General features: G+C 42.0%; 1 protein-coding gene across 6 annotated transcripts; it reads left to right on the top strand.

Moving 5' to 3' along the window:
• Positions 1-556: 556 nt before the first annotated feature.
• Positions 557-25,373, top strand: LOC147056272 (E3 ubiquitin-protein ligase DTX4-like). 6 transcript variants are annotated; one of them, XM_085912455.1, is made up of 13 exons: positions 557-698; positions 1,117-1,272; positions 2,207-2,433; positions 9,716-9,930; positions 10,371-11,221; positions 21,060-21,121; positions 21,263-21,424; positions 21,535-21,596; positions 21,693-21,859; positions 22,315-22,468; positions 22,577-22,666; positions 22,936-23,034; positions 23,125-25,373. In XM_085912455.1, the coding sequence occupies exons 2-13, from the start codon at positions 1,244-1,246 to the stop codon at positions 23,251-23,253; spliced, it is 2,247 nt and encodes a 748-aa protein (XP_085768581.1). In that variant the 5' UTR covers positions 557-698; positions 1,117-1,243; the 3' UTR covers positions 23,254-25,373. The 6 variants fall into 6 exon arrangements, with proteins under 6 accessions (XP_085768581.1, XP_085768580.1, XP_085768579.1 ...); XM_085912454.1 differs by lacking the exon at positions 557-698 and adding an exon at positions 735-938; XM_085912453.1 differs by lacking the exon at positions 557-698 and having other exon boundaries at positions 735-1,272.

The following is a 25,373-nucleotide window of genomic DNA, read 5'->3' as shown; positions in this document are numbered from 1 at the left end:
GCTGTTCCGGGCGTCCTCTTAACGACAGCAGAGTAAGCCCTGGCTGCAGTTCGAGGCGTGACTCAACGTGGGGCGGACCTAAACGTCTGACTCGGATTCTCGACCTCTGTGTTCATTTTTGCTTTCTTTTTCTTTGACTGTCAAAATATTTATTTTTTTCTCATCGAAAACTCTAAACTATTGACTGACCAAAATCCAACTACTGTAATAACATCAATCATACCGCACTCATCCCACTCAAGCCTTTCTAATGTGGCACGTCTTTTGAGTACACCATTTTAACCCAATGGCCGAGCCTACACACTGAACGGACATTTTTTGTGTTGAATTTTGTGTTTATGTTTTTATTTTTTTGGTATTCATAAAGGTTTTGCCGTATATAATCGTAAAGTCTGCGTCTTCTGTAGCTTTCCAACCCTTTGTTCACCCAGAATGAAAGTCAAAATGGACTTTCAACTAATGCCATCCAGTTAAGTTAGCTCCGCCCTGCAGGGGTGAGTTCTGATCTTTAAATACGTTAAATAATGCGTGATGTTATAAGACAGCGCATCATTAAAACGGCCAAAGAAATAGTTTAACAACAACAAATCGCATCCGTGTAGGTGAAGAAAAACGTGAAGGGCCACCCCGGATTGAGCCACGCCTCGACCCTGCACCCCGCTCTTCAGCCAATTGCGGGCTACTGCTGTAAAGCCAGGGTAATACCGTTATTTCCACCAGGGGGTGAAAAGGGTGTGTTGACTTTCCACATGTGTAACACTGGCTTTTTGTCTTTTACACGTCACTAAATTGTGGAATGATCAAGTTGCTAAAATGCAAAGCTATCGTAAACATAATGGACCCGCCAAACTAACTGATGAAAGACATCGTACTCTGTCTCGGCATCTTTTGTCTTGGGATCGTGTACTGTGTGTGCTGAGTGACAGCTGGCGGTGAAAGTGAGTAGTAGCAGACTGCCAGTTTTCGCCATACTCTCACAGCAGAGAAAAGTTGGACACGGAAACATGAAGAACTTGAGTGATTCCATTGTAAAAGAGTGATTCGTTTTAGGTTTTGATACAGTGTCTCTGTTGGATGTTTTTCCTGCATGGACTCTATTTTTGTTTACACCAAAAGGGACGTGTTTACCTTTCTTCGAGCCCTCGTGAAAGCGAAGGGAGCAATGGTGGAGGCAGGGGGATGCAGGAGCAGAGTTGCCTCCTGAAAGGGTGTGCATCGACACAGGATAGTCTCCGAATTTTGGATGGTGGACCCAGAATATCACATCAGCAGGTGCGTGTGACTATGTGGCTCAAACCATGGCCAAATTTGCCAGCTATTAACTTGAGGTTGCCACGTGGAGTAATTACGTGGAAAGCCTATTCATTCAGACAATACGTTTCAACCCATTCCCACCCCAAAAAAAACAACACAAAATGTGATTAACTTGAGTTTACTATCTTGATTAATTACGTGTTAAAGCCCAAGTATTGATACGGTATGTTTAAACTAAAGGTTTAGGGTAAACGTAACGTTGCAGCACGTCTAGTTTATAGATTAGTTGTTTACCAGCGCAAACGTTGCAACTTGGTCGTGAACTACTGGGGGAACGTGTTCTTGGATCCGGGTTGCACCCGAGAAGCAGAGTCGTTACTACTGAATCTGCGTTTTGGTGGGAAGCTATATTTTTTTAATCGACATCTACGCCCAAATAGGAGGAATACACACTTTGGAAACCTACACGTACACTATTGGGCTAAGGGAAAATGTAGTACGTGATTTCTTTGACGGGGAAAAACAGTAAAAACCGTTGCCTTTTTTTTTTTTTTTTTTTTTTTTTTTTAAAGCTTTTGACCGCATCAACACAACACTGATTACCACAAGATGTTTAAAGGCCTTTGCCTTAAGTCGACGACTCTTCAGAGATCATATCGGCGTGTCTGCAGGGGTTGGTAGCAAAAGAAAAAGCCTATCCATTGTAGACGGTGTTTTTCTTCCTGACCGGTTCACCTATTATTACGGCTTTGTGGCAAAGACTCGCTGTGTGGCCATGCGAAGAATTTGACTATTTGTAGAGAAATGCTTCGCTTTCTCTTGGCATTAGCTCTGCAGTGGATTCATGTAAGCTACGGCAACCTCATCTTTTTGTTATTGTGATAAGATATGGTAATGATATCATCAGTCGGTTGATCGAAGACCGCTGTTACATCTTTTAATTACTCCGCAGGGCCAACAGTAACAACATGCTCGTAGCCTCTGCTGTGGTGGTTTGGGAATGGCTGAACGAACACGGTCGGTGGCGGCCCTACAGCGCTGCCGTCTCCCATCAAATAGAGGCAGCCATTCGGAGTGGAGATACCCGCGGGGGGAGCGTGGTCCTCGGTCAGGTGGAGAGTCGACTCTCTCCCTACATCATTGATCTCCAATCCATGCACCAGTTCAGACAAGACACAGGTAAGACATGTTAACAAGCAAGCCACGTTTGCTGTGCGTGTTCAGGTCATTGAATGCATCGTAAGTGAACACTGGTTGTCTTAGTACAGTGATTCTTAACCTTGTTGGAGGTACCGAACCCCACCAGTTTCATATGCCCCTCTTAAGTGAAAAATAAAATTATTTTTTTCAAATTCAAGACAGGCGGCTCGGTGGGGCACTGGGTAGCACGTCCGCCTCACAGTTAGGAGGGTGCGGGTTCGATTCCACCTCTGGCCCTCCCTGTGTGGAGTTTGCATGTTCTCCCCGAGCCCGCGTGGGTTTTCTCCGGGCACTCCGGTTTCCTCCTACATCCCAAAAACATGCTTGGTAGGCCTATTGAAGACTCTAAATTGTCCCTAGGTATGAGTGTGAGTGCGGATGGTTGTTCGTCTCTGTGTGCCCTGCGATTGGCTGGCAACCGGTTCAGGGTGTCCCCCGCCTACTGCCCGATGATGGCTGGGATAGGCTCCAGCACGCCCGCGACCCCCGTGGGGACAAAGCGGTTCAGAAAATGAATGAATAAAATTCAAGACAGATGTTTTTTTATTGGTCAAGTCAAGTCAAGTTTATTTGTATAGCCCTAAATCACAAGCAGTCTCAAAGGGCTTCACATAGACAATCAATTGACAATTATTCTCAAAGCATCCCCTGATCTTGGGCTCCCAAAAGGGCAAGGAAAAACTCAAAAACCCCTACTAGGGGAAAAATGACAAACCTTGAGAAGGGACCACAGATGGAAGGATCCCCCTTTCAGGATCAAAAGGCTGCAATGGATGCAAAGATGGCACATAAAATACATAATATGGAAATCAAAAAGTGGATGTCCAGGCCAAAGCAAAGAGCTGTCGGAGGTGCCTTCGATTGTCCTGGCAGTGTCCTCTAGGAGGGTCATCCGCTGCAGTTTCCTCATGCTGAATTGGTCCACAAAATGGACAATTGGTGCACAAAATGAGCCGTATATGAACATCACCTTTTTCAAAGAACAAAATCAACACAATGCAGGCTCACAACAAATGACATACCTGCAAATCAGTGTAACTTCTGCTGTTGCTTTTTGCGAGACCAGTTTAGATATGCGTCATCACAAATTTACACGATAAATCAAGCGTGTTTGGATCCCCGCAGTGGAGGCTTTGCCGAGCCCCTGAGACCAACTCACCAAACCCCTAGGGTTCGATCGAACCCAGGTTAAGAACCACTGTCTTCGAAGAAGCCAGATCGTCTCTCATTCAAGCAGGCTTTATAAATTGCATTCATATAGACTAGATGAGACAGCTCTAGCCTGAGGGCAAGTATCCTCAAAGTTTGAGGTACACCTCAACCACCAATGGAACCTCACTTTTGGGATGCAGAATGGCAGTCATTGAAAATACATTGGAGAGGCATCTGCTTGCTAACGACAGTTGTTTGGGAGGAACCTTTTCATAAATATTCCATTCAGTTGAAACAATGGCTTTGGAGGCACGTGGAGACCAAAAAGTAGTAGTGCTGGTTTGTTAGCTTCGAAAGGATTGAAAAAAAACATCATTGTTTGCCCACAAGGGTAAGTGTCATAAATTGTCCCACCCACTTTTGGGCACGTATTGTTTCCTGGCTTGACACGTTCTGTTGTCAGTATCTGTGACAGTGTTTGATTGCCTACATTGTCCATTTCAATTTGTGAAAATATAAAAGCAATAGCACAATAATTTGCATTTATTAACATAAAATGTGAGTTCCTTTGAGGAAAAGCCACACCTGAAAATGTTAGAATGCCCCGTAAAATGTTTAGTAAACAGTCATGTTCCAAGTTCATAAATATTCCATTCAGTTGAAACAATGGCTTTGGAGGCACGTGGAGACCAAAAGGTAGTAGTGGTGGTTTGTTAGCTTTGAAAGTATTGAAAAAAAACATCATTGTTTGCCCACAAGGGTAAGTGTCAAAGGTAGCATAAGTTGTCCCACCCACTTTTGGGCACGTATTGTTTCCTGGCTTGACACGTTCCGTTGTCAGTATCTGTGACAGTGTTTGATTGCCTACATTGTCCATTTCAACTTGTGAAAATATAAAAGCAATAGCACAATAATTTGCATTTATTAACATAAAATGTGAGTTTCTTTGAGGAAAAGCCACACCTGAAAATGTTAGAATGCCCCGTAAAATGTTTAGTAAACAGTCATGTTCCAAGTCAAGTCAAGTTAATTTGTATAGCCCTAAATCACAAGCTGTCTCAAAGGGCTTCACATAGACAATCAATTGACAATTATTCTCAAAGCATCCCCTGATCTTGGGCTCCCAAAAGGGCAAGGAAAAACTCAAAAACCCTACCAGGGGAAAAATGAGAAACCTTGAGAAGGGACCACAGATGGAAGGATCCCCCTTTGGTGGTTCCAGTTTTCTTCCTTTGGTTTGGCTAATTTCTTGAAACAGAAATGACATTCTTAAAATTAAAATATAATTTGGCCAAACAGTCTTACAGTTCTGTGCATCAATACAGATTATGAGCAAAAGCTCATATCCAAACTGATCTCCTTCTCTTTCACTGCCACAATATTGCAAACATCGTTATCAATTGCTTTCACTTAGGCCTACTGCTTTTGCCAAAAAGAACCTCTCGCCCAAAAAAGTTAATCTTGTATCAAAATTAAATTCCCTTCCTATATGAACAGTTAGTGCCCTCAAATGCAATGTCCCTTCAGCATTGTGTGAGCATCCATCCATCTGTCCTTTTGTCCATCCATCCATCCATCCATCCATCCATCCATCCATCCATCCATCCATCCATCCATCCATCCATCCATCCATCCATCCATCCATCCAGCATCTGACCTGTGCCTATCCCAGCAGTCTTTGGGCAGTAGGCGGGGGACACCCTCAACTGCTTGCCAGCGAATCGCAGGGCACACGGAGACAAACAATCGCCCACACCCGCACTCACACCTAAGGACAATTTCGAGTGCACAATTAACTACCATGCATATCATTGGAATGTCGGAGGAAACCCACGCAGGCACACTGACAACGTACAAACTCCACACAGGAAGGCCGGAGCCGGAATCAAACCTTAAGGCAACTTGTTTTTTTTTGTGAGCATTGCAAGTCAAAATGCTAAAATGTTTTGTCACTATGGGAGAGGTCTAGCTAATAAAATATAACAATGTATAAAACTGAAAGGAAAATTAAAATTGATAGCTAAAAAAAAGATGCAGTTTTGTTGTTTCTGTACCGATCTTGTGAATGTCACCAGCTACCAGTGGGGTAACAAAGGCATGTTTTTCTTGCTGGGTGGCTTTGGGTGAGCGGTTTGTCCAGTGAACCAAAGTTTGATCTTCAAAGTTGACTCTTTTGCATTACTTTTGCTGCCGCCGCTGCTGCTTTGTTTTTACTGGTGACACCAGCAAGACCAGGATGAAATCGAACAAAAAAACATGCTCGTCTTTGTTGCTTTTTTTATTTTTATTTGTTTATGTATTAGTTTGTTTGTTTGTTTGTTTGTTTTTTGTTTGTTTGTTTGCTGGACATGGAGTTCAATACATTAAGCTTTTATTGCCGTGTTGAGCAGGGATTCCTACAATAGATGTTTGTAACAACCCAATCTGTATCAAAATCCCTGAAGAATTCAATGAGTTATAATAAACAGAGCCAAACACAAACACTGCATGTTGTAAACTAACAATCTCAACTTTTTCCCAACAAGAAGCATACCGGGCTTAAGTTTTCTGCGATTGCTTATCGGGCAAATTTAATTTTTTTTCCAAGTAACCACGTCCACTTAATTGATCAGGTTAATGTTTTTTGATGCTCTTTTAAGGTGTTGCCATTTAGGTAAAAAACAAATTAAATGTGGTTTCCCACAGTCATTGATGTGCAATATGTAGTTACGAAAGAGGAGAAACAATGCATGAAGAGTGACCTGACCCTAGCATGTGCTTGCCTGCTGAACACATATAGGGAGGGATGAATGGGAAATAAAAAATCCAGATGGCCACTCTATCCACCTGCCTCGAGTAGCTCTACGTTCTTTCATTTCAGATTTTTTATCTCAGTGGTCCCCAACCTTTTCAGTGCCAAGAACTGGATTATTGTCAGACAATATTTTCACAGACTGGCTTTTAAGGTGAGGTGGATAAATACAAGAAAATAAAATGATACGACCGGCATAAAAACAATGGTATTGTGGTGCAGAAGGAAAGGAGACCCAGGAGGTGTCGCAAAAGACTTTACTGAACGTACTACTCGTAGAACGAGGAATAGGAAGCAACAATGGAAGTGCATTGTCACATAAACATTACGTTCCCAACACTATGTTCCATTTCTGTATGTGGAATTCTGTATGCGAATGCCATAGTATATCATAATAATAAACGTGAATCAACTGTGTCCTATGCAACTTTACTAGCAGCGTCCTCATAACATCGCACTAACAATATAACATGAGTAATGTTATGTTGTGTTCACGTGACCGAGATGGAGATGATCCAGTCCAGTTTTCAAAATGAAAGAGCGTTCAGACTCACATAAATAGAAGGGAAATAATGCAAGTTATTTATTCTTTCTTGTGCGGACTGGTACCAAAACAATTGGGGGTTTGGAACCACTGCTTCATCTCACCACAGTAGGCTATCAAATCAGTAACAGACAATTACAATGTACCGTAATTTTTGGACTATAAGTCGCAGTTTTTGTCATAGTTTGGGTGGGGGGGCGACTTATACTCAGGAGCGACTTATATGTGATTTTTTTTCAAAAATTTTCCAAATTCAAAAATTCGCGATGTAGTGAAACCGCGAAAAACGAACTGCGATGTAGCAAGGGATTACTCTCATTTGAACTGCAAGTGACGTCACCCGTGCCGCGCGGGGGTTGTTTACACAAGAGACAAAGGATTTGATCACGGGATGACGAAGATGACGAAGGGCCCCACGTACTACCGGCATCATCAACGGCTTTGTTTGTAAGTGACACAAAGGACAAAGAGTTTGAAGGATTTAATGATTTGGAGTAACACAGAAGGTTTGAAAAACTATTATGGCTTTTACGCACGCCCGGTCCTTCTCGACGGGAGCTCTCTTTCCCTTTCGTGGATGAAAGTCGGGGGCCGGCGCTCGGCCGGGTGGCTGTCCGGGGACGGTGGATGTGGCTCGGACATGGCTTTTACGCACGCCCGGTCATACTCTACGGAGCTGTCTTTCACGTCAGTGGATGGAAGTCGGGGGCCAGCGCTCGGCTGGGTGGATGTCCGGGGACGGTGGATGGGGCTCGCACATGGCTTTTACGCACACCCGGTCCTATTCTATGGAGCGCTCTTCCACCTCCGTGGCTGGATGTTCAGTAGTTGTTGGCTCGTTGAACTCTTGTTAAATAAAGAGCCGTTTACCAAATCCACGTCTTTCTTGGTATTTTGTTAACGCTACAACACGCTATTATGTACTAGATCGCTGCAGCCCACGCACGCCGTTGTTGACATGAAGACCGAGGAATTTGATAGATGGATTTAATGATTTGGAGTGACACAGATAGTTTGATAATGTTGTTGTAATATGATAGTTATTTAAATATACTATATATACCGTTATATGGGTCTGTGGTATAATTAGAAATGCAATTTGCAACGGGTCCGACGTCAGCATATGCGGCACATTGTTAACATAAAGCACGATCGATGGATTTAATGAATTGGAGCAACACATATGGTTTGATAATATTGTTACTATATGACAGGTATTTAAAATATACTTTATATATCGTTATATGGGTCTGTGAAAAAATCTTCATCTTCTTCCGCTTATCCGGGGTCGGGTCGCGGGGGCAGCAGCTTTAGGAGGGACTCCCAGACCTCCCTCTCCCCAGCCACTTCCTCCAGCTCATCCCGGGGGATCCCAAGGCGTTCCCAGGCCAGCCGAGAGACGTAGTCTCTCCAGCGCGTCCTGGGTCGTCCCCGGGGTCTCCTACTGGTGGGACATGCCCGGAACACCTCCCCGGGGAGGCGTCCAGGAGGCATCCTGATGAGATGCCCGAGCCACCTCATCTGGCTCCTCTCAACGTGGAGGAGCAGCGGCTCTACTCCGAGTCTCTCCCGGATGACCGAGCTTCTCACCCTATCTCTAAGGGAGAGCCCGGACATCCTGCGGAGGAAACTTATTTCAGCCGCTTGTATCCTGGACCTCGTTCTTTCGGTCACGACCCATAGCTCGTGACCATAGGTGAGGGCAGGAGCGTAGATCGACCGGTAAATCGAGAGCTTTGCCATTTGGCTCAGCTCTCTCTTCACCACGACGGACCGGTACAGAGTCCGCATTACTGCCGACGCTGCACCGATCCGCCTGTCGATCTCACGCTCCAACCTGCCCTCACTCGTGAACAAGACCCCAAGATACTTGAACTCCTCCACTTGGGGCAGGATCTCATCCCCGATCCGGAGAGGGCATTCCACCCTTTTCCGACCGAGGACCATGGACTCGGATTTGGAGGTGCTGACCCTCATTCCGACCGCTTCACACTCGGCTGCGAACCGCTCCAGTGAGAGCGGGTTCACTGGGCCCAAGCTTCTCTAAGTTGAACTGATGCAAAGTGAAAAATCTCCGTGGTTTGATGAGTCCACGTTTCAAATTGTGTTTTGAAATTTTGGATGTCGAGAAGAACCATCTGGACTGTTCAGGACGGAGAGTTCGATGTGCAATGCAGAAAGAAATGTTATTCAAATGAGGGGGCGGTCTTGGGTTATACATATTACAAAAACACACATTAACACAATTTTAAAGAACAACATAACAATCTTATCAACATTCATATACTCACATAAATTGCATCCTAATGGGTATCTGTCATCCATGTATGCCTTTTAGTTTCTGATAGTTCAATGGCCTTAAGAGGATGACCGATATTGGTCTTGCCTGCCACAACAACTATACGATAAGTAAAACAAATATCTGTCATCTGTATTCACCCAACCCTATCCTGTTAAGTGTAATTTTTTGAAAAGTGTAGAAGTATATAACTAAAACACGATCAAACAGGTGTGATATCTCCTTTTCTATGTGGTGTGCAACAAATATTCACAGCACAGTATACATAGTAAATGTATAAAAAAAATGTTTCAATGTACCCAATACAACATGTCGAGACTAGGACAATTACTCACATGTACTTTTTCTCCTCATTTGAACCCAGGAACTATCCGACCAGTGAGGAGGTGTTTTTATGACCCGGCCCCAGCCCCGGGACACATGTCGAGACTAGGACAATTACTCACATTTACTTTTTCTCTTCATTTGAACCCAGGAACTATCCGACCGGTGAGGAGGTGTTTTTATGACCCGGCCTCAGCCCCGGGACAAGGGTGGCGGTGGGAGTGGGAAAATGATGCAGGTTCATGGACACCATATGACATAGAGGTGGCTATCTCCATCGAGAATGCTCATAGCCGCCAGCAGCCCTGCCTGGACCTGACAACCCTTGGCTTCTCCTATCTCATTGATTTTCAGAATATGACACAGGTGTGAAGTTTTTTTTTTCTTCATATCTGTCCATCAATCTATTATCCATCTATCCATCTTAGTGCTGTCAGGTACTAAATCGAATTAATTACAGGATTTGTAATTTATTAACCTAGTTGCATTTTAATCTCATATCTGATGAAGGTCCCCAAATAAAGAATTTAAATTCTAGGACATTACAAAATTATAGTGCATGATTAATCAATTAAATGTACTAATAAGAGATTTGGTCACAAACAAGCTAAATGGGTATTAAAAATCAACAAAGTGGGAGTGTTGCAATGTGTTGAATATGCTAATAAGAGATTTGGCCACAAACAAGCTAAATGGGTATTGAAAATGAATAAGGTGGGAGTGTTGCAATGTGTTGTCACTAATTAAAGAAAGATTTCCACAGGAAAAATTGATGGATATATGCTTTTTTTCCTGTGTCCTTTCAGGTGAATCGACAGAGCCAACGATGTCGAAGGATTCAGCGACGTGCTGACACGGCCTATCCACTAGTGTCTGGGCCTCTTCCATTTCCAAAAGGAGGAGGTGAGGGTGTAGGAGGAGGACTGACAGGTGCCCTGTTAGGTGTTGGAGTATCAGGAGCCAGCATGGGAATTGGAAGTTTTGTATACCCGAACGGGGGCATAATGACTACTGGAGTGGGCCAACCTTGCTCCTGCCAGCAGTGCATGCTTGTCTTTAGTGTGAAAACAAACCTAGGAGGAGCAGGACGCTCACTAACCATTCAGCGGCCCAAGACCTTAACACCCATCACCTCAAAACCCTTGAATCCATCTAAATCAGCCACACTGGGGAGAGGACAGCATTTGAAGTCCAACTGCAACACCTATCAGACGCTGCCACATGGCCTTGCCATTTCTAAAAACACTGCATCTCCAAGAAGGAATGCCCAGCTCTTTGCACAGTCTCTGGCTGCGCTCACCACAGGGACCTCCACTCTTGGCATTTCGTCATCTTCCAGGCCTCCTCCTCCGTCACTGGTGCCACCATCATCCAACATAAATGTGAATCCTCCATCCATTCCAGCAAAGCAGTCTTCATCTTCAGCCAGCGAATCAGTACCCACTGCCACATTAATTACCCCGGCAAGCACAGTGACCACACCCCCATCCCCTGTGCCATCTCCATCACCAGCAGTAATGAAGCCACAACGTGAGCCATTGTCCGCATCCAAAGTTTGCCATGCCCCGCTACCACAGAGATCAAGCTTAGCTGGACTGAGTAGACCAGCATTGCAGAGGATTGCCATGGCCCAGTCAAGAGCACTAATAGCGTCAGGGTAAGTAAAGAAAACATTTCAACTCAAGAAGCTTTGTGTCACGTTCAACGGAAAAGTGTATAGCATCTAAATAACAAGAGTCCTCATCTTTGCACTTGTAGTGTCCTTCTAAAATAAGCTTTCATAAATCCAGTCTACGGCTGCATCTCTCGAATATTCTAGCCATCCCCCCACTCCTAGTGTAAAACCTTCTTTGCAAATATTTAGCCTTATTTTTTATCTGTAGCATTTCCATTTGGCTTTAATAATAATAATAATTTTTATTTATAACGCACTTTATATTCAGCGGAATCTCAAAGTCCATAATATTGGTAAACTGCACCCCTTGTGAAAGATGTGGTCGACTGTATATATGATGTGGGCAACTAGAGACCACCTGATCACGCATCCTTGTGTGACCCTCCCCATAGTTCTGTCGGGGGACACTATTAAAAGTTCTTTAAGATTTTAATAATAATTACTTCACTTCATACATTTCCACAATGATACAGAGGGATTATACCAAGCTTCTATCACATTTGAAAATGAAATCCGATGACATCCACCAGAATCTGTGCCTGTGCGTCGAGCAAATCCGCCAAAATCGTGTTCAACTACCAAGTTAGACCTCCTTTTAGAAAATCTAAAATGTTGTCTACTTTTATCACTAAATTGTCAGAAGTGTCAGGACCTTGCTGTAGAATACGGCAGAATGCCCATCGAGACGTATGTACCAAATTTATAAACATGCTAAATTTACCCAGAATATAATTTTTATATGCCAGTTTTTAGGCCGAACGCAATCTACTCTGTCACCAAATTGGCAGGGGCGCTGGGACCGCGGCAGTTCTGTCTGCCAGAACAGCCAGCGTGGCCCTAGCACAAAAATGAAGATGCGCCCGAGATGCACAGAGTGCGTGGGTGCCGCTCTACCAAAATATGGCCCAAATTGTCACGCACATTGCTTTTGTGTTTTGGCAAAAGTAGAAATGTGGAACACTAATATGCTCCATGAGCAAATTGTGTGCACAATGGACAAAGGTGTTGAATTACAGATTATCTTAAAAATAACAGACGTCTTGTCACGCCCGTGCCAGAGCAAGTTCGGCCTGCACTTCCCTCAGCCACACCCGTTTCGTTACCGTAAAGTCTGTCACCTGCTTCCTCTTGTTACACTGTGTATTTAAGCCCTGCCCCTGTGTTTCTCGCTGTCTGTGTCTACTGTTGTGTCCATTCCTGTCTGTGCCCAGTGTTCCTGTTCTTGTCTTCTGGTTTTCCCTCGGTCTGTTTGGAGGCTCACGGTCAGAATTTTAACCTTGTCCAAGTGGACTTCATGTTGGTCGGTCTGTCTGTTTGCTGGCCGTGAGACTCTATCCCGTCTGTCTCTTTGTTTCCCCACCTGACTCAATAAATCCTGGTCCAAGCTGCATTTGATCGCCCTGCTCCACTCATTCCTGACACGACTGGTGTTGTTAATCACTTTTAACCTGAAAACAAGGTCAAATGGTTTTGAAATGTTGTTTTTTGTGTAGTCCTCGCATCCTTGAGACTTTTCACTTGCTTTCTTTACCCTGTGGTTCCTCACCCTCCCTATGTACCTTCACTTCCCAGCAGTCTGGGCCTCTCAGAGCCTCATTGTTGGTCTCCACAGTAACCTTTGTTAGATTACACAAGCCTGGGCCACATTAGCAGCACAATGCTGAGTCTCTGCTACTTTTCTCCGTGTCCATCCCCCACACTCATTTCATATTTTTTTAATTGCATTTTCTTATATGTTGCCATCCATTGCTAGAGTTTTTGCACATCGTTACCCCCCCCCCATCCCCATCTTTTAAACTTTGATTGTAGAACTATGGGATAATTACTTTTAAACTATGTGGTGAAATTGCTGTGCTCTGTGGTATATCATCATGAAGCAATCATTTGTGTGGATATGGGGTAGACACCATTGTCTATAGCCCCTCACAATTCTAGGGGGTAAATTTACATATGAAGCCATGTGTGTTTGTGCGTGTGCATTTTAGACTTATCCCAGACAGTACCAAGGCCCATAGCTGGCAGGGTGATAGGGGGAGAGGCTTTAAACAAAGAAACAAGTCAGCAGTCAAAGACTGATCCACATGACACAAATCAGGACAGAAAGAAGATACACTCACACAGCATTTCTTTGGCTCATGCCCACATTGTCCTTCTCTCTTACGGTGAGTGTAAATATTGACAGTTCACACAGGAAGTGAAGTGAGGAATGTGTGCTTCTCGGAAGCAGATAAAAGCAATGAACAAGTGTGAGAAAGAACAGTTTTGTTGGGATTCTAATGCATATAGACGAGCAGCCTTAATCTCCTCCGAGAAATGTCTTGATTTTAATTTCAGACCATTTGCTAAGAATCCAGCTTTTAATAGTATGTTTATTGTTATGCACCTTTTCTCTCTGAATAATGATTTGGCCCGTGTTGGTTAACTGCTGGATTTTTATCCACCATATTGACAGTTTTCATTTCATTCAAGTTCATTTGAATGCAACTTTGAGGTTAGATCATTGCAGAATAAAATGGCTCTGCAGTCAGAGTGTTTTTTGATGGTAAGTCATCTTGAGTGAATGCAAGAGCTTTGATTGAAGATTTTGAAAAGTACCATAATTTTTTTTACTATAAGTCGCGTTTTTTTCTTAGTTTGGGTGAGGGGGGGCGACTTATACTTAAATGTGAATTTTTTCGCAAATTTTCAAAATTAAAAAAGAAAAAAAGGGAAACCGCGATAAGCAAACCGCGATGTAACAAGGGATTGCTGTAATTTGAATTTCAAGTGATGTCAGCGGTGCGGCGGTTGTTTACATAATGGACAAAGATTCGATCACGGGATGATGAAGATGACGAAGGGCCCCACGTACTACCGGCCTCATTAGTTAGTGGCTATGTTTGTAAATGACAGGTAGGACGAAGAGTTTGAAGGATTTAATGATTTGGAGTGACACAGAAGGTTTGAAAAACTATTATGGCTTTTACGCACGCTCGGTCTTACTCGACGGAACTCTCTTTCACCTGATGGAAGTTGGGGGCCGGCGCTCGACCGGGTGGATGTCGGGGGACGGTGGATGGTGCTCGGACATGGCTTTTACTAATGCTTGGTCCTATTCTACGGAGCTCTCTTTCACCTCCGTGGATGGAAGTCGGGGGCTGACGCTCGGCCGGGTGGATGTCTCAGGACGGTGGATGGGGCTCGGATATGGCTTTTACGCACGCTCGCTCCTATTCTATGGAGCTCTCTTCCACCTCCGTGGCTGGAAACGCCACCTCCGGGGATGGAAGTCGTCGCAGCCGCACACCTGGAAGTCGACTTTGTTAACGCTACAATATAGTTATATACTAGATCTGTGGAATAACAACGAGGCTGACATCAGGGTGCACGCGCGGTGTTGTTGACAAAGGACGAGGAATTTGATCGATGGATTTAATGATTTGGAGTGACACAGATGGTTTGATAATATTGTTGTAATTTGATAGTTATTTGAAATATACATTATATATCGTTCTATGGGTCTGTGGAATAATTAGAAATGCAACTTACGAGTCCGACATTAGCGGCGCATATTCGGCGCATACATGGCATTGTTTACATAAAGGACGATCGATGGATTTAATGAATTGGATCGGCACAGATGGTTTTAAAAACGTGTTATTTATGTAATAGTTATTAGAATAACCGAATGTTACGTCAGGCCTGTTCTCAGCTCTTCGTTTGTGTTTATGTCATGTTTAGCCTGTTGTTGCTCGTTCATGTCTGTTCTTGATGTTGGATTTTGTTGAATAAATTTTCCCCCAAAATGCGACCTATACTCCGAAGCGACTTGTATGTATGTTTTGTTTTTTTCACGTTATTGTGCATTTTATGGCTAATGCGACCTATATTCCAGAGCGACTTTTAGTCTGAAAAATACGGAAAATGTCGTCTGACAACTAATTTTGCAGTAGTAATCTGTTAAATTACTTAAAATGCCCACATTTTTGAGTTCCCGGCATCACTGCTAATGACATGTTTGAACTAACATTTTCTGGAAGGAGAGTAAGAGTAGGAGTTAAGGCATGTGTGACAGGTTTATCCTGTGTCCGTGTGCGCGTGTGAGCGCTCACACCCTTTAAACATTTAAATCAGTCCTGATGTCCATCTGGGCCCGAGGGAATAGAAAAGAGTGTAGGGCATCGGGATTGTGGGAGTGGGAGAAACAAAGCTAAGGGAGTATGTGTGTTTTGACTAAGGGTCAAGAGACTCAAGCTCCTTTCAATCCCATCCCCTACAGCAGGAACAGGATTAAAAAAAAAAAATAAAAAAAAAAACGTTTCAGGAGTACTTCACACTTAGTAATGCTTACTTTTTTATTTCTAGCAGATGCAAATACCTTTATAAAAAGTGAAGCAAGTTTATAATTCTTTGTTTTTATTAATTGTGGTCTATCGGCCCACTTTTGTTTCATGTGCGTTATCAACTACTAAGTTGTTACTACTTAATACACTCAAAATCTCACAATTCCCCCCCTTTGTTTTTTTGTTTTTTTTTCCCCCTCCCCCTTCTGACACATTTTGCCGTGAGGCGCGGATAGCGCGCTTCCCAAATTGTGGACCAAATCCAACAATAAAACTGGCCAAGCAACAAATACCGTATTTTTCGGACGAAAAGTCGCTCCGGAATATAGGTCGCATTAGCCATAAAATACACAATAACTTGAAACAAAGATATATACCGTAATTTTTGGACTATAAATCACGTTGTTTTTTTTTCATAGATTGGGTGGCTTATACTCAGGAGCGACTTATATGTGATTTTTTTTCACAAAATTCAAAAATCCGCGATGTAGTGAAACCGCGATAAACGAACCGGGATGTAGCAAGGGATGACTGTCATTTGAACCGCAAGTGACGTCACCCGTGCCGCTCAGCGGTTGTTTACATAAAGGACAAAGGATTCGATCACGGGATGACGAAGATGACGAAGGCCCCCGCGTTTGAAGGATTTAATGATTTGGAGTGACACAAGGTTTGAAAAACTTATTTATGTTATAGTTATTTGATATATTTAATTTCGTGTAGCAACTTGTATATGTTTTTATCGTTACAGTTCAGTAGTTGTTGGCTCGTTGAACTCTTGTTTTGTTAATTTTTTTATTTTTTATTTTTTTAATTTTGAAAAATTCTCATATAAGTCGCTTCTCAGTATAAGTCGCCCCCTCACCCAAACTAAGAAAAAAAACGCGACTTATAGTCCGAAAATTATGGTACTCAAAACTTGTATGTACTCACACAGCCGACATCTTACACGCTGCATCACGTGACCGATGCATCGTGCGATCGGTCCACAATGCGCGCACATCAGAAAGGATGGCTGCAAGTTGAATGCCGTGTGGATAATCTTCTTTTGATTTGTCTGTTTAGTTACATGCTGTGATGACATAGTGGAGCTTCGCCCAGCAACGTTCCATAAGGGCTCTTAAATCGTGATTTATTCGTATCCACAGAAAAGTGAATTTTCACCACGCAGCTTGTTCATGCTGCTGCAAGCTAGCTAGAAGGCATCATTGTGGTATATGCGTGTGCAAAGAAGCCCACACACCTACAATGGCCCGTTCTTCATTGATACAATTAAATGCATCATCCAGTCACCCTTTGTTCAAGCACTCTATTAATGTCGCTTTGTTACTTGGTCAAAAAGTAAAGTAAAACCAGCTTCCAAAATTGTCTGAAAAAATGCAGAGGAAACTCAACCCTGTGTTGTCCTGGCGTACCGACATCCTCTGACGAACTCCAAAACATTTTCAAAAGTAAAGCAAACTGGGCGCTGTATTGACGCAATGACGTCTGTGCGGCCTCTGCCCAGGTCAGTAAGGCAGCATTTACATCACGATTCTTAATGCTCAATTCAGAATTTTGGGTGAGATCCAATTTTGTATAAACGTTCACATTCCATGTTAAATATGACTTCAGTCCTGGTGTGTAAACATACACGTCCCTAAAGTGACCAGTATGCGTAGTACTTGCGGTAATAAATGGCGGGAACTAGCAGGCGTCACAGGCTTATCTTTTTATTATCTTATATCCACAGAGGAGCAATTCGGAAAGAGATGAAACTACAGTATTTAGGGGAGAGGAGAGGCTTTTTGATCGCATTTCATGAAGACGTCACTAAAGATGAGATCACGTTATTGCCGTGGTTAATAAATGAACCGTCTATGTCACTATCACCGCAGTGCTTTTTCTTCATGTTTCAAGCTAAAATAAATACTGTTACTCAAAACAACTTTGTAAATTCACGTAGAATCAAAACAGTCACTTTCCCTCCAAAGCAAGTCTGTCTGCCGTGCTGGAGAGCATGAGGATGTTCAGGTTGAATATAATACAATTTGCTCTATAAAGATGTATTAAGCAGACGCATTGCTGCCATTTTGTTAGAACTATGGTTATTTATTTATTAGTTCTAAGTAGTAAACGTTCTTGTTTTAGTTCTAAGTAGTAAGTTGGTCTTTTTTTCTCAGTAGTAAAATCTTGCATTGCATTGTGGCCAATGATCTAGGTTAGTTATTACGCACGGTATTACAAAATAGCAAATTTTGAAAGAACTTTTTTTTTCTTTGAAGAACAATTTTCTAATCAAGGATTTTGTTTTAGTAGTTCTAAGGAGCTTTTTTTTTCAATTAATCCCAGGAATGCAAGGGTTTTATTAAACAATACAAATATGACAATCAACAAAGCGGTTGGATGTTGAGCTACAACTATCAAATGTTTCAGTATTTTAGTATCTTACTTGAAATTTCAACAGAACAATTGTGTATTTGCGTAATGAACATTTCTAAAAACAAAAAAAACAACAACAGCAGCAGCAGCACCAAAAAAGCATCAGAATGAGCTTTATTGACCAAGTTTGTGAATGCCAAACAGGGAATTGGAGTCCGGTTGATCTCAGCCTCATTAAATACAAAAACACTTTAACACTATAAAGTCCGGGGTTTTCCTACCCTTCCTGTCCACAGGACAGCCAAAAGGCTCTGCGGTTTAAAATTAACAACTTAACAGGTGGTTAGCACATATGCTTCACAGTTTAGAGTGGGTTTTATTCCAGCTCTGGCCTTCCTATGTGTAGTTTGCATGTTCTCCCCTTCCCCGTGTGGGTTTCAGTCCACTTTAGGCTATTTTGCTTGTCCATCCTTTGTTCCAGACCTGGGCCCCTTTCCATCCTTGTTACGTAGATCAGCTATGTATCGGTGTTTTTGCAATATGACCGCAGTATGATTGTCCTGGACGTCATCACTCGCTCTGCAGGCGGGTAGACCGACTATTTGGGAGGAAGAGTGACTGTTTTGATTGTCCGTGAATCTGCAAAGTTCTTAGAATAACATTATTGACTTTGCATTTAACTTTAATTTAATCCCACTTGAAACATGAAGCATTGAGTGCACATTTGTGGCGATAGTAGTAATTCAGTAATGTACACGGTTCATTTATTATTCATGACAATGTCGCGATGTCCTCTCCATGAAATGCGATCGAAAAGCCTTGCTTCATTGCCCCTAAATACTATTTCCACGATTCACTCCTCTGTGGATATGGGATAATACAAGGAATTCTCAGAGGATATGCTCAATGGTCTGGGCGCCCTCTCCGCCATGTTATCAGTGGGCCGAGGGTTTATCCTTTTACCACCCACAAGATTGCAATTGGTTGGACTGTTTTGGCGTGTAATGTTAGGATTGGTCTCCTTACGGATTAACAGAGTCACGAGAACGTTCCTAACTTGATCATATTCCTTTATATGCCATGTATTGTCTATGTCCACGCATGCCAGTGAGTCATTCACTTGTGCCAGAATGAGTCACTAAATCGGGTCAAGTGAAATCAGCTTAATGCTCAGACAGAGAAAGCCTTTTACCTATAGGAAACAACAGATCATCACCATCCTTCTTGTCATCAAACTGTTTTTACATAACTTGAATTAGTTTTTCTGCTAATGTGCATACTTGCCAACTTTCCCGATTTACGCAGAAAACTAGTGAATTTCAACACTTTCTCCTCTGTGGTTCCTGATCAGTCATTTATCCTGCTAATCTCACAATTTTACAATGAAGTAGGTAGTTTACTTTGTGGGGAATGTGACACTACTTAGGTCCTCTACGGGAAAGGTAGAAACTCGCTGGGACTTGCGGTCCCACAAACCGTCCAGCGACCATTCATCCTCAGACACAGCCTCATCAATATATTTGAACCAGACGTAATGCCTCATCTCCTGTACATTCAATTTTTTATTTGACCATGGTGACCAACAGCTTTTGTCAAAATCAATTCCTGCTGGTTGCTTTCAAAACCAGCATTGCAAAGGATTCACATTTGAATGAAAATAGGGGTTAAATTGACGGTTGTGGTAGTTGAATGAATTATTTTAATACCATGAAATTTCAGCATGATAGAGACAGAAAAGTCAAAAGCCCAGACACATCTTCAATCTATGTAAACAGTAGTAATAACACATCAAAGTTTGAGAACCATCTAAATGACGGCCGCGGTAGTTCTAGTGCTAAAGCCAGCAGATGTGCTTGTCAGCTCTGTGAAGAAACAGAGAAACAGCTCTGTGCGCATAATTTTCCATCATGTGGTAAATATAAGCCTAACAACTTTGATATCTGGCAAAGAAACATTGGGCAATAAGCTGATGGTGAAAGAAATCTCCCTCCTTTTCACGACCCAAAGTTGGCCACTATGCATGTGTAATAACAGAAGCACACTTTCTAAAATCTCCAACAACAAGGTTAATTTTCATCGTCAGTCTTTTGCTATTCCACATATACCGTAATTTTCGGACTATAAATCGCTCCGGAGTATAAGTCGCACCACCCATAAAATGCACAATAAAGTGGAAAAAAACCATATAGGTCGCACCGGAGTATAAGTCGCCCTTTTGGGCAAATTTATATGTCAAAATCCAACACCAAAAACAGACATGAACTAGCAACAACAAGCTAAACGATACGGTATGCTAACGTGACATATACACAAACGAGGAGCTGAGAACGGGCCTGACGTAACATTCACAGTTATTCAAATAAGTACATAATACATAAGCACTTTTCTTGAAACTTTTGGGAGTCTTGAACACACTAAGAAACAATATGTTGGCTTTCGGTGCTGAGCTACAAATGTCTTTAATGGTTAGTGCTCCCCTCAACAGTAGTCCAAAAACATTTTCCAGATTTGAAATAATCAACTCTGCTCATTTTATTGTTATTCATGGTTGCGTCTGAGTTTTGCAGTGGTGTACCAATGCACCACATAACACTGATATCAAAATATTTTGATAATAACTTGGAAAAGATAAATATAGCATTTTCAATTGCGCCAACCAAAACTCCTTATCAGTCTGGATATGTGATTTGTCAGTGATAGATGATTGGCTTTGTGACGATGCAGGTAATCCCCAGAGAGAGCCTGTGTGACGTCCATCTCTGAGCAGATGGAAAATCTATGGATTAGCTCTGAAAAACACACGCACACAGAACCTGAGAGCCCTCTTTGATCATTCACTAACCATCATATTGTGTCAGTGTGTTGCCGATGCAAAGGAGAGACAGTGATAAAGACAGAGGTGTTAGATGTGTTTTTTAATGGGAGTTCCATTTTGGATATTTTTTTCCACCTGATACTATTTTTTCCTTTTTGTGGGACCAGAATTTGTTGTCCTTGGTCAAAATAAAGATGACAGTCATCTGTTTTTCCAAGTGAGAATCTAACTAGTCTTAGTTTATTGAAGATATTATTGAAAGGTCTGATAAATACATTGTAAGTCACTGAAAACAACTGGAAATAATTTGTCTTTTTTGCAGTGTGCCCACTGTGCCCGTGAAGAATCTCAACGGATCTAGTCCTGTTCACCCTGCACTGGCAGGTGAGATTTTACCACACACATTTATTGACACAGTGCTGAGGCATTTGGTCGGTTTCATCAAAATGACAGTTTATGACAATAAATGGGAAAAAAAAAAATATTTTCAACTCTGTTCATTCTTTTTCCGTCTTTGTGTTTCAGGGATCACAGGCATTCTAATGAGTGCTGCTGCTCTGCCTGTGTGTCTTACAAGACCCCCTAAACTTGTACTACACCCTCCACCTGTCAGCAAGAGTGACATCAAACCAGTACCAGGCTTTGGCCACTGCTGCAGAAAGACCACCAAGAAGCAGGCTCGCAAGGGTAAAAGTACTGTGTTTAAAGTACACCTGAGATGTGCTCACAAGAAACACATTAGTACATCTAATATTTTAACATCTATTACACCATCTGTGCTTTAATTTTGTCTCCAGGTAAGACTCCAGAAGATGTGGTTAAGAAGTACCTGCAAAAAGTTAAGAGTCCACCAGATGAGGTGAGACCAGTTGCTATATTTTTAGATCAGATTCATTAAAAGATCAGGGAAGGGTAGAGTTTGTGGTGTCTTCTTTATTCATTATTGTTCCTCCAGGATTGTACCATATGCATGGAACCTTTAGGGGGTCCTTCTGGATACAAAGGTCCTGGGGTAGGATCTGTTTCCAGAGCAGAATCTGTTGGACGACTAGCGCAGTGTGGACACCAGTACCATTTCCAGTGTCTGCTGGCCATGTATAATAATGGCAACAAGGATGGCAGGTAGGTCAGAATACTTTTTATAGTTAAGAAAATAAACCCCTGGGCTGGATTTACATTGCAGGTCCAAGTCTCGGAAGATGAAGTCTGTCCATATTTGAGTTTTTGTGTTTTGTTTTTTAGTTAGTTAGTTAGTTAGTTAGTTAGTTAGTTAGTTAGTTAGTTAGTTAGTTAGTTAGTTAGTTAGTTAGTTAGTTAGTACATTTTAAGTGACACCTAAATGGCTCTTTTTACATTCAGGGAACAAATAAAGTAATCCACATACACATAACACAGATGCCCGCAGTTCACGTAAATAACACCACAAGTGTTAACTCTGAGCAGAGACAATATGGAATTACATAACAATACCAAATGAACAATACTCATATTAAACGTTCAATACCATTTTGTTGCCCTGCACGGACATCTGAAGTCCATTCAGTTAAATATACCAGAATGTCTCCCTTTTATGTCAGTCTTCAGTGTCCGACCTGTAAAACTATCTATGGTGTAAAGACCGGGAACCAACCAGCAGGAAAAATGGAGTACCACATCATCCCTCACTCACTACCGGGGCATCCCGACTGCAAAACTATTCGCATAATCTATAACATCCCACCGGGCATTCAGGTAATTGAAAAGAAGTCAGCAGCTCCACATGTTAGTTTGAATTGCACCCATATTCTTGTAACAATCATGTTGATCAACGTGATGGTTCCTCTTCTTGTGTGTGATCAGGGACCAGAGCATCCCAATCCAGGGAAGCCCTTCACAGCCAGAGGCTTCCCAAGACACTGCTACCTCCCAGACAGTGACAAGGGACGCAAGGTAAAACATCCTTCACATTGCTGTAACTGATGCTTGGATGTATGACTTCATAGAAACCATTTGGGGTTCAATCATAATGGTGCCCCACAGCATGAAACAAGGACCATAAAGGCATGGTCTGATGACCTGGGCCGGTGTGTCATAATGATGAGTTGTTGATTAATGCTTCTGTTTTAGTAATGGCTAGGGATCTACGCTATGCAGTTTAGCCATTTTCATGTGCATGATTTATGATGCCATCCTTCACTCATAAGAATATTTGTCATCAGGTATTGAGACTGCTTCTGGTAGCGTGGGACCGAAGGTTGATCTTTTCAGTTGGGACTTCAAGCACCACAGGAGAATCTGACACAGTCATATGGAATGAGGTATGTTTTTGAGCTCATATGTTCATTGCTGAAATAGAGTGGACCAGTCATATCAGATTCCAGTAACTACATTGTCCTTTTGTTCTTTAGGTACACCACAAAACAGAGTTTGGTTCCAACCTAACAGGTCATGGCTTCCCTGACCCTGGACACCTAGACAATGTTCTGGATGAGCTCCGAGCTCAAGGCATCACAGAAAATGATGGATTAGAAAAGTGATTAGATATGGAACCAGGGACAACAATGAGGAGATACTTCTGATGTGGGGTGGAAAAAAGGAAACGCACAAGAAAAATCTGCTGCACCATATAACAGAGGCAAGAAGAGGAGGACAACAGGCAGTCAGTCTGGCAGTATTTAAAAGGAATGCAGCGGATATTTGAAGTATCCCCCCCCCCCAAATAACCACTTTTTTAAACCTTGTTTTTTTACTGGCAGTTTGTTTGTCATTGTCATTCCAGTAGTGTATAGTTAAATACTCATTGAAGGAATGAGTAGATAGCAGATTAAGAAGCAAGTGAGCATGAAATGGTACTAATAACGAAGAACAAAACAAGTTTAGTGAGCAAAATAATAGAAGATGGTATGTCTCAGCGGGTCAGAAAATTGAGGGATGGGAGCAAGAGAGGTAGATGTCTGATGTGGGGGTGGGGACTGAAGAAAAACCGTCCACAAGAGAGAAGAAGGGTTTTATGAATGTAGTGTAGAATAAGTGTGAACACTAACTTGTATAAGGTACTTTCCAGAGTAACATTAACTTGTATGGTACTTTTCAGTTGCTAGTAGGTTCACCACAAACAGACAAAATCAGTCAAGAATGATGTCCAAGTGGTAGGTGGAAGCCCCCCCCCCCCCCCCCCCCCCCTTTGTTTTGTCCTTAGTCAATAACGTTCTGTCAAGTTGCGCCCTCTTGTGATTTTTCTGTTGGACTGCACTCAGGCTGTAAGCCACTGAGGTGCATTAATGTTGCCAGTAGTATGTGGTACTCACCATTGTTACATTATTCCTTTACTTTCTGGGGCCAAGCCAAGAAGAGTTATCATTGTGTATGAAATAAAACCAAGGCTCTTTCCCTTAATTGCCTTTTTTTTCCTACAAATAAACTGAGGTGCACACGAACCTTACATTCCTCTGAGGTACCCGAATTTACATATAATTCCCTAATATGTGTTGAATTAAATGAAAATTTGGAATCTATTTTTTTTTTCCTCCTGTGCGACCACTGTAACAAACCCATTGAGGCAGCACAATGCATTTTCCTCTGCTGACCGCAAATTAGCATATTTGATACTGTGAGATTTTCATTACGCGCACTTTGTATTACCGTCTCTCATCCAGCAGCAGGTGATGATGCACTGCCCACTTCGGGTTTTGCGTCTGTAAATTGCCTGGCATATGAATTTGTTCGAGTGAGGGCATGTGTGTTGCGAGAGGAAAGCTGTGTACTGTGTATACTAGTACCAACATACTCTCAGTCAAGAGTATTGTTACTATTTCTGTTACTTTTCTGTTTTCTGTAGTAATGATATCATTTGGAAACTCTGAGGCTGATGATAATGATGGTACTCACTGTATGGTTACTCCAATGTTTTTACCTTGCTATTATGTTTTAATGTGAACTGTAGCAACAACTTTTGTGTACAATAGTATCTTCATTACATTATCATAGAGATGATAGGCTTTGTTGTACATTTAATGGGTAGTCATTGTGATTTTTTTTTTTATTTGTCACTTCGGTTTACAATTTTTTAATACAATCGCTTTTTTCATTTTTATTGCATAGGTTGAAGTGAGGCGGATTTGAAACATCTTTTCTTTGGAAAAGGAATGTCATGATATAATTTTATTTGCATGTCAAATGAATTTGTATTGCAATTATAAGCCCCTTCTACGCTTGATTTTTATTTTTATTTTTTTAGACGGTTTGAGAATGCTCAAGTTTTTATTTAGATGGTTTGAGAATGCTCAAGAGTGATTTTTGGATTGAAATGTTTTCTTGAGTGTCTTTGCATTTGTCCAATTTCTTGCTCATATGACCCAAACACATGGTCATTCTATTGTCGAGATCTAGTATCTTGATAAAGATTGATATTCTTATGTGTTATGTGCAGTGTTTGAACCATTTGAGCAAAGGCAAGAAAAGGCATTACTCAAGTCATGTGTATCCTTTAAAAGCAGATGTCTTAGCAGTTCATCCACATGGCAATAGTTCATCCTCAAAATGTGAGCTCTGATGGGACTCAGAAAAAAGCATGTCCTCTACCTGAAGGACAATGTGTAATTACAAAATGCTGGAGTATGACTGATTAATACATGTAAGAATAAACAATGTATGAAAC

This window comes from Syngnathus leptorhynchus, chromosome 5, assembly GCF_054491065.1.
Source record: "Syngnathus leptorhynchus isolate UIUO chromosome 5, UIUO_Slep, whole genome shotgun sequence".
In the NCBI taxonomy this organism is placed as follows: Eukaryota; Metazoa; Chordata; class Actinopteri; order Syngnathiformes; family Syngnathidae; genus Syngnathus; species Syngnathus leptorhynchus.
The sequence above is the reverse complement of the archived record's forward strand: the minus strand, read 5'-3'. Positions and strand labels throughout refer to the sequence as shown.

Coding starts and splice junctions, on each gene's coding strand:
- LOC147056272 (XM_085912455.1), top strand. CDS start 1,244: ATGGTGGACCCAGAATATCACATCAGCAG. Junction 2,434..9,715: donor CCAGTTCAGACAAGACACAG/GTAAGACATGTT, acceptor ATTTGAACCCAG/GAACTATCCGACCGGTGAGG. Junction 21,425..21,534: donor CAAGAAGCAGGCTCGCAAGG/GTAAAAGTACTG, acceptor TTTTGTCTCCAG/GTAAGACTCCAGAAGATGTG.